The 9,531-nt window shown below is 57.5% G+C and overlaps 1 protein-coding gene across 2 annotated transcripts in view; it reads left to right on the forward strand.

Moving 5' to 3' along the window:
- The window catches only part of Ttyh3 (tweety family member 3), a 28,768-nt gene extending 20,271 nt beyond the window's left edge, over positions 1-8,497 (forward strand). The window contains exons 10-14 of one of the 2 annotated variants that reach the window (XM_004629613.2): positions 50-142; positions 450-586; positions 2,528-2,701; positions 3,210-3,285; positions 5,650-8,497. In XM_004629613.2, the coding sequence (XP_004629670.1) occupies positions 50-142; positions 450-586; positions 2,528-2,701; positions 3,210-3,285; positions 5,650-5,724 (555 nt within the window). In that variant the 3' untranslated portion in view covers positions 5,725-8,497. Of the gene's footprint in view, positions 1-49; positions 143-449; positions 587-2,527; positions 2,702-3,209; positions 3,286-3,985; positions 4,844-5,649 lie in introns of those variants that run through there. The other variant, XM_023713414.1, reaches the window with a different exon arrangement.
- Positions 8,498-9,531: the final 1,034 nt, after the last annotated feature.

Here is a 9,531-nt window from a genome sequence, read left to right on the forward strand (position 1 = left end):
TGGATCTCCCTGTGGTATAGTGTTGACTCTGAGTTTCACCTGCTCCCAGGACCCCCTGCTCCGTGTCCAGGAGGTGCTGAATGGCACAGAAGTGAATCTGCAGCACCTCACTGCCCTGGTAGACTGCCGCAGCCTACACCTGGTGAGGTCCACAGCGGGCAGAGGGTGCTGAGGAGGAGGTCAGGAGTCAGAGCAGCTTGGTGGGGTCAGAGGGGAGCTTTGGAGCAGGGCAGAGGTCAAGGGACCTGGGGCCAAGGGTAGAGTAGAGTTGTGGGGATAGTAGGGGTGGCCCTTGAGAGAAAGAGACTCACTAGCTGATGGGGGCCTCAACCCAGCCTGGCATCAGGACATCCAGGCTCCTATAGCTGAACGTCACCTGGCCTGTCTGTCTCAGACTTTCTGTCCTTGACTCTGTCTCTGCTCCCTGTCTCTCGTCTTGGCTGTCTCAGGACTACGTGCAGGCACTGACAGGCTTCTGCTATGACGGCGTTGAAGGCCTCATCTACCTGGCCCTATTCTCCTTCGTCACTGCTCTCATGTTCAGTTCCATCGTCTGCAGTGTCCCACACACCTGGCAGCAGAAGAGGTGAGGGTGGGCAAGGCCCTGGAATGTGCTCTCCACAGGTGTGGGGCTCCAGCTCCAGCTGAGCACTCCCATTTCACAGAAGAAAACCTGAGCTCAGGAGCCCAGCCACGGAGGGGGACCAGGGTCTCTTGCATCCTTGGCTTGGCACTGCCTGCCCATGCTGGGGGGGGGGGTGTTCATAGGTCACTGTTCCTAAAGCCTGGGTCCTCAGGCTACAGGTTTGCAAAACTGGGTGGACCCTGGCTATGGGATCTCCTGTAGGGGGTAATTCAGGTGGCTGTGGGCCTCTGCTGGGTGACCACAATGGATCAGATCCACGTCCCTTGGAGCCACTCTGTCTTTATCTTTAAAGTAGGATACCTGGTAGCCCCTGCCTCAGGCTTCTCATTTAGTCCTGGGTTGAGTGGGGTCAAGGGTATTGAGTTCCTTCCCTTACAGAAGCCCCATGGTCCGTCCCCCAGACCTTGCTCACCTCCCATTTGGGCTGAGGCTGATTCTTGGTGCCTAGCGTGGATGCAGGTAGTTCAACTCTGGTTTCTTCTCTTTGCCTGGATTTCTGTTGTTTTCCCTTATTATGATTATGATGATGATGATGGTGATGGTGATAGACAGAGGTAGTAATAGTGGTGGTGACGGTGATGGTGATGGTTGTGATGATGGTGATGGTGGTGAACATGATGGTGCTGATGCTGGTTTTGGTGATGGTGGTGATGAAGGCAATGATGGTGGTGGTGGTGGTGGTGGTGATCATGTAGTAATGGTGACAGGTGAGAGTTATGGTGTTGATGGTAATGAAGGCGGTAACAATGATGGTGATGCTCTGGCAGTAATAATTATGGTGGTGATGATGGTAGTGATGATGGTGATGGAGGTGCTGGTTGTGGGTGTTGATGGTGTGAAGGTGGTTACAGTGATGGTGATGCTGAAGCAGTGATGATGATGGTGATGTGGCAATGCTGGTAATGGAGGCTGTAATAATAAAGACAGCAGCTCCAGTGGAGTGGCTAGGAGCGCAACATTTGAACCACGTGGCTGTGTTTAGGTCCTAACTCCTTCCTTGGAGACGCGGACAAGTTTTGGGACTCTAACTACCCTAGGCCTCAGTGTCCCTTGCAGTGGAAAAGGAGTTGTAAAAAGACACACTTTGAGGGTCGGGTGATGCCAGATGAGCCACAGTGTGTGTGGACCCTGTGCTGGGCTTAGCTGGAGGTCACTGCTCAGCCAGCAGCTGCCTCTGTCTCTCTCCAGAAAAGCTCACCTTCCCGCAGCCCAGTCCTGTGTCCCACTTAGAACAGGCAGGCTGCCGAAGATCTCCAGAGCAGCAGTGATCTGGCCCAAGCACTGTAGCTCGCCCTGCAACCACTGTGTGCAGTGTGGAGTAGAAAGCCAGAGGATGGCACAGCAAGGAATCCCAGCCTAGGCCACTCTGTGGTATAAACCAAAAGAGCCCCCAGCCGTCTGTGCTCCCCAGGAGGGGACTGTGCTCTTTTAATAAGGTTAGCCATCTCTAACCTGTGCAGGTTGCACATAGGGTCCAGCATGCAGGTGACTGTGTGGTTTCTTTCTTTTTTTTTTTTTTTTTAAATTAATTAATTTATTTGTGTGTGTGTGTGTGTGTGTGTGTGTGGCCAGCTCAGCCCACCAGGGGGCGGGGCTGGCTGGCATGTGGTGCTGGGGGATTGAACCGCAGTCCCTGTGCTTTGCTAAGCTTGTTCTAAGTAGGTGCTTTAGACCACTGAGCCATCTCACCAGCCCCCATGTGTGGTTTCTTAGTACCCAATCGTAGAGGATAAAATCGAGGCTCAGACCTGGGTGACCGGCTGCAGTCCACAGTGTGCACATGGCCCAGCGGGACTGAAAGCTCTTCTGCCCCAAAGCCACCTGCGGGCCTCATGCTGGTTTTCTCATGCTGTCCTGAGTGTCACATGACCCTTCCTACAGGGGCCCTGATGAGGATGGAGAAGAGGAGGCTGCCCCAGGGCCACGGCAGGCGCATGACAGCCTTTACCGTGTGCACATGCCCAGTTTGTACAGTTGTGGCAGCAGCTATGGCAGTGAGACCAGCATCCCAGCTGCAGCCCACACAGTCAGCAACGCCCCAGTCACCGAATACATGTGAGTCACAAACAGCGGGGTGGGGCCAGCCCGGGGAGACAGGCAGTCAGGGCTTGCAGGAGCCCAAGGGCAGATCTGCAGCTGCATTAATACAGCCTGGGGCTCCCTAGACAGAGGGAAAGAATGGTGGTGCCGGCTGAGCCCACAGGAGGGTAAAGGGGCTGTGTCACAGGCAGCCCCAGACTTCAGGGAGCAGCCTGGCGTTGAGAACCTCCTGCCTCTGAGTGAAGCTGGTGGAGGGGCAGTAGGGGTCCCCATGGTCAGATGGAGGGCGTGGCTACATGGTGGGTAGGCAGCCTGGTGGGAGATGGGCTCTGGCCGGGCAGAGGTGACAGGTGGTGACAGCTAGATGGATGACAGGTGAGAACATAGGATCCTGCCCTGTGGAGGTCAACATCAAAAATGGGTGCCAGGCAGAGTTGGCTGGGCACAGGGTCTGCCTAGACCAGAGATGAGCCCTCTCAACAGGCCTGGGGCCACTGTCCCTTATAGCTTCTCTCCCCCTTAGGAGCCAGAATGCCAATTTCCAGAATCCCCGCTGTGAAAACACCCCCCTCATTGGACGCGAGTCCCCACCGCCCTCAGTAAGTCTCAGGAGGAGAATGGGGTGGGAGGGACCCTCGGCCTGCAGGGGCTGTGCTGCTCCACCACCTTCATGCTGTGGTGTGACATGTAGGCAGCACGGGCTCTGGAGTGGCTGTGAGCCTCTAGTGTCATGCAGGGCTCCCCAGCCAGGACCTCTCCAGTATGCCAGTGTGTAGGTGGGCAGATAGAAGGGTGTGACTGTCACTCTTCACTATGTGGGGCCTGGCACTTTCTCCCCACCTCCTTAGGACTGGTCTTTCCTCCTTTTCCTTCTTTCCTCCTCTTCCCAAGCCTCCACCTGTGTCTCAGTCTCTGGCTCTTCCAGCCTGGGCCTGGTGTCCTATCTGGTCTTGAGGATGAGACATGGACAAGAGTGCACAGGGTGGGCTTGCCATGAGAGAGGAGCCAGTGCCAAGCTACAAGCCCCAGGCTTCCTGGAGGGGCAGGGTCACAGGGACAAGCCAAGAGGCTGAGGTCGCCTTACTTGAGAAATCCCCCGCTGTCCTGTTAGCCCATAGCAGATTTGGACCTGGGCTGCTGGGACCTGGATGGAGTCTGTAAGGCCCAGAGGCCGTCCTGAGCTGCTGACCCTAGGCCCAACTGGCTCCACAGCCCACTTAGGGCTGGCCACGCCTGGAGTTGAGGATGCCCCCTCTCTCTCTCTCTCTCCTGCACCCCTCCCATCCTGGGCCCTCCTAGCGCTATCTGGCTGCCCTGGACTCTGGCAGCCACGCAGGCTGGCAGTTTAAGCCCTTGGACAGTGCCCGAACGCTGTGGTAGCTGTGCCCTCAGAGTGACAGGTACTGACCCGGCCGGTCCCCACCCCGCACGGCACTCGCCTGCGCCTCCATGCCTCCTCCTACCCACCTCTCACTACTGCCTTCCACCAGTGCTGGCCTCGGGCCCCCTCCCAGGGCCACATTGGGTGCCCAGTCCAACCATCGAGGCCTCTGACTGGTCGTCAGCCTGCCTGTCTCATAGGAGGGGCAGTGAGCCTGAGCCCAGTTCCCCAGCCTTGAAGGACTCTGCCACCAGCACAAGGGGCCCAGCCCCTCTTGTTACCTCTCAGTGAAGAAACCATGCACCCAGGCCCTTGCCTACTGCCTGGTCCCCATCTCAGCCCTGCATGTCACCTGGCACAGGTGTGTGTACATGGCCTCGCTGTCCCAGGTGGCAGTGCAGGCACCTGCAGGGGCTCCTCCAGGGCCTGGCTGCTCCCTGCCATCTCTGCTGCATGTCCATGGAATGACATGGCTCCTGCTGCTGCTGCCCCTCCTCCTGCCCACTTCATGGCCACCTCATGGCTGTTTGCAACCTTCTAGGTATTCTGGGGAGGCCCTAGGGAACCACAGGAGCAGTGTCCTTTTGAATTTGGGGGCTATGGGGATCAGCACAGGGTCCCTGGGCTTGTAGGAGCCTAACAGGGGCCAGCAGGATCAGCCTGCCAGGCCTCCATGCCACTGGCAACCTTTGGCACAGCCCTGGTCCTTGCCCCCATCGTGGATATGTGAGCCATTTGCACACTGCCTGGCCTTAGCATGTGCTTTGTGTGCTCCCTGTGAGCGCGCGCACACACACACACACACACACACACACACACACACACACCACTTTCTTGCACACCTGCACTGCTCGAAGCCTTCATACTCACAGTTGGGTGAGGGCGGCAAAGAGGTGTGGGCTGTCTGCAAGGCCAGGCAGGGTGGGGTCACCTGCTAGTGAATGCAAGACCTAGGATGACCCCACAGTTAGTCCCCACCCTGACCTGAATGCTGGTGACAGCATCAGTGTGGTTGGGGCTGATGGAGCAGAGGGTTCTGGCCTTGAGTAGCAGGGCAGGAGGCCAGGGCAGCTTCACTCCTATGGGCTCTTTTGTTATGACTGTGGCATGGCCTGGCCTCCAGAGGACCCACCCTGGCTCTAGACTGAGTGCTGAGGGAAGGCCTTAGCCCACTGGGCAGGCAGCCTGCATGTGTCTTCTAGGTTCTGGGCATGTGGGATATAGTTAAGGTTCTTATGAGTGTTAGTGTTCTGACAGATGCCCAAATGCCAGCAAAGGGGAGCAGAAGAAACAATGCCATCTAATCAGGAGAGGGGAGTGGTCCAGGGTGTGGCATCCAAGCCAACTTCTGCCCTCTAGGGACCACTGCCTCCCTCAGCGGCACCTCGTCCTCCCTCCACCCGACACCTGGGCCCCTGCTCCTTCCCCAGTGCCCTCCCTGTGGGGCTCTGCCAGCTGTGCCCTGTGCTGTCTCTCTCTGCCTTCCAAAGGCGGGCTCTAACTCCAAGGACCACGCTGAGGAGGCCTGGCCAGCCTGGCCCTGACTGGTGTCCTGCTGACCCTGCTTCCCTCTCTCCTGCAGTACTCCTCCAGCATGAGAGCCAAATACCTCGCCACGAGCCAGCCTCGCCCTGACTCCAGCAGCAGTGGGCACTAGACCGCGTGCTGACCGGCCACCTGCCCCATGTGCCAATCACCCCCCCAGGCCAGCACTGCTGCTTGTGCCCCGCGGCTGCCTGCTGGACCCTTCGAACGCCAGCTTGGTCCCTCTGCTGCCCCTTTCCCTTCCTCTCCCCATGCAGGGGGGTGGAATGCCCACCCAAGCCTGGTCATACATCTGGACAGACACTGCTGCCACTCTGGCCTTCCCTGGCCACCTGCTCCCCACATCTCACTGTCCCCTCAGGCTCACTAAGCCACACCAGGAGCCCCATTCCTGATATACTCCCTCTGCAGATGGCCCTCCCGACTCTGCTGTCTGCTGCCTGCCGCATTGGGTCTCCCCCTGCCCTTCCCTTCCACAGTGCTGACCCCCCTCCCCTCGTGTATCACTTCTTAGTTCACAGGCAGAGCAGCAGCCCCTCTGTCTGGCATCATTGGCCACAGATGGACAGATGGGCTCCGCATGTAGGAACCCTCCACATACCTGTCTCTCTACAGCATCCGGCACCAGCCCCCTCATCCATGCAGCTGCCCTAACCACAAGTTCACGTCCTGCCATCACCCAGAGCTGCTCTCCAAGGAGGCCTTTCTTCTGCCTCCTGCCCAGCATTGCTTTGTCCCCCAGCAAGTGCTACCCTCCCCAAGGCACCCAGCCCTCCGTGGACAGCAAGTGCCACACAGCCTTTCAGTGCTGGCCACCTTCTTGGTGCCAAACCCTTTCTCCCCACCTCAAAGACTTGGCAGCTTCATCTGGTTTGTTTTTTGCACTAACCACGTTTGTCATCTCTAGGGCAGGCCAGAGCAGCAGCTGAGCAGTACCGCTGCCTTGGTCCTCCCTCGGTTCCATTTTTACCCAGGACAGATGCAGTGTCCCTGGAGCCCAGCCTCAGGGGCTGGACCTGAGCCAGCCATGAATGTGCACCCAGCCCCTGCTGCCCTTCTTGGGACTAACCACTAACCTCACTCCCAGCCTCCACGGGTGCCCCTCGCCAACCCAGAGCCAGCGAGTGTGACCCAAGTCCAGCCTGGAGCCAAGGCCCAGGATGGCCAGCTGGAACCAGGGCTGGAGTAGCAGTTTCTTCATGGGGTGCTGCTGGGGACAGGCTGCATGCAGATGGACAGGCAGCTCAGAGGGCCTGGAGACCCCCTCCCCTGCCCAGGCAGGTGCCGCCCAGGAGGACTGCGTCCGCAGGGTCTTGGGCTCAGGTTTCCATGACTTCAGTCCCCCTTCCTGTGAAGCGGGAACAAGGCTTCCCGATGGTGCTTTTGGCTTTGGTGTACGATGTTTGCTGTGCTTCCTGCCATTGTGGGGTATAGTACCAGCCCCCAAATTAGGACCTTGAGGTTCTGTCCTTTTGGCCCTAGCTCTGGCCTAGCAAGTTGACATGGTATAGTCTGGTTCAGGCTCTGGCCATATGCCAAGGCCAGAGTGGCAGGGCCAAATAGACCATGGCTCTCTCTCCTGGAGCAGCAGGCAGATACCTGCCCAGAATCACCCTCTCCTGGGGTGACCTTCATCCTGCCCTTCTTCCAAAACCCTTCTTTGTGCTGGTGTCTGGGACCAAAAGGTGATGGGCAGGGGAGGTAGTGGACCTAGAGCCCCCAGCCTGTGTGTGTGAGCCCCCAGTGTGATCAAACCTCATGGAAGGGACTGCTCTGCTCTAGGTGGGGAGCCACCGAGGCTGGCCATAGCCAGCCTGCTTGGCCTGCTGCAGGCATGTTCCTGGCTGCAGGCCTGGAGGGCAGTGCCTGCCGTGTGCTCCAGGACCCGCTCAGAAGCACAAGCGCTGCCAGCGGCTGAGAGCTACCCACAAGGTGAATGTACATAGCATGAAAGGCAGGTGCTGCCCAGGTGTGGCCATGAATCTGTGTTATCTTGGGAGTCCTGCCGTTGTGTGAGTGCGTGCGTGCGTGTGTGCGTGCGTGTGTGCGTGCGTGTGTGTGTACACGCACACATGTGTTCTGTCTGTGACTCTTCACCCACTGAGGCTGAAGAAAGGAAAGGGGAATAAGGGGTTCATACCCCAATCTCAGTGGCTCCTGCCCTTGGTTTTCTTTCTGTTCTGAGTTTTGGTGCCCCTTTGTTGACCACTCTCCATGTCACCACACCTCCTAGGGTGTCAGGCTGGGAGCCTCTGCCACTCCCACTCAGCCCTCCTGGGCTCTGGAGTATGCATGTGGCTTGACCACGTGGGGAGTAGGAGGCCATGGGGGCTTGGCCACCACTTCACCCCAGGGCCATGCCTGAATGCCAGGCCCTCCCAAGCCAGGTGAGGTGGGATAGTACAAGGGGCCTGGCTGAGAACACCCTAAACCTTCCTGACACCCACCCCATCTCACTATGCAATTCCAGGTCCCTACCATTGCCCCCTAACCCAGGTCCTATTCTGCCCAGCCTGGAGGGGGGTGAGTTGGCAGCCCCTGGCCCCAGTGACCAGGGCCTTTTGTGTGGGAATCTTTGTTTAGCCATGATGCTTGTGTACCTGCCCTATTATTATATATACGGTTTTGTTGAGTGCCCCCACCCCTGCATTTTGCCCTGTGTGCATTAACACCAAGCTGCACCGGGCCCACACCCCTCAGCCTCTGTAGGCCCGTGGCTGTGTGTCCTGTCGCTGTGTTTTTGTTTTCTAAAACTGGGTTTTGGGTTTTATCTTTATTTCTTTGGGGACTTTTATTTTTCTTGGCAAATACTAAAAATCTCGTCATTGTAATTTCTGTGGTTTCTATTCAGCTTGGGTTTCATGTTTTAAAAATAAACACATTTTAAAGAACAGGTGGCTTCTGAGTTCATCAGGAGGGCCCTGGCTCTACGCTGCTTGTAGGGTGAGGCAGGGACTTTGATGGGGGGGGACAGACCAGCAGGACTAGGGGGTCAGGAGGAGATCTATGGAGCTCCAGGGAGATACCAGGACCAAGGAAGGGCCATGGCCTCGGTGAATGTGGTGGGGCCCTATGGACTGCAGCTGGCTCTAGGGGTTGTAGTGGGCATGGCAGTGTGGTCTTAGCTGGGGAGAGAGCATGCTTTGCAGTCCCACTGCTTAGCGTGGGCATGGGATGGGGCATGTGAGGAGGTACTTCCCCAGCAGAGGTCCTTGCCCGGGCTCAGCATGGGCATGGTGGGGGGGCCAAGGGCCAGGATGGAGCCATGGGGTTCCCCACAAGACTGTTCATCCTTTCTAGAAGCAGCACCACCCTGCCTCTGAATCCTCCAGGCCTGTGGTGGGAGTGGCCTGGTTTCCTATGAAAAGCAGGTTCCAGAGGGTGAGGCAGATCCTTGAGGCCATGCCACACATAACTGCAAGTGACAGCACCTACCTCCCAGGGAGACATCAGGCTGTGAAGTTGGCAGGGCCTTCGACCCACAGTGTTTGGGGCTTTGGAAAATACCTGGGGCACTGTCTCCTAACTTGGGCTCACATAGACGCCAGCAGGTCACCAAAAGCCCCAACTAGAGCTTTCAGGATAGACTGCAGCTGAGTGTGGTGGTGCACATTGTAATCCCAGGACTCTAGGAGGTTGAGGCAGGAGGATCACTATGAGTTTGAGGCCAGCCTAGGCTACGTGAGTTCAAGACCAGCCTTCACTACATAGACTTTGTCTCAAAAAGGGGGGGGGGGTATTGAAAAGAAGGGATTGGGGCTGGGGAGATGGCTCAGTGGAATAAGCTCTTCCCTGGTAAGTACAAGGGCCTGAGTTCAATTCCCGGTTCCATGAAAAGAAAAGGGACACAGGAGGTGCGCTCTGGAGAAGAGTATATGGAGCTCCAAGAAAAATAAGACGTTGGCAACTCCATGGAATT

The sequence above is a fragment of the Octodon degus genome, unplaced genomic scaffold, assembly GCF_000260255.1.
Source record: "Octodon degus isolate 3935 unplaced genomic scaffold, OctDeg1.0 scaffold00031, whole genome shotgun sequence".
Classification (NCBI taxonomy): domain Eukaryota; kingdom Metazoa; phylum Chordata; class Mammalia; order Rodentia; family Octodontidae; genus Octodon; species Octodon degus.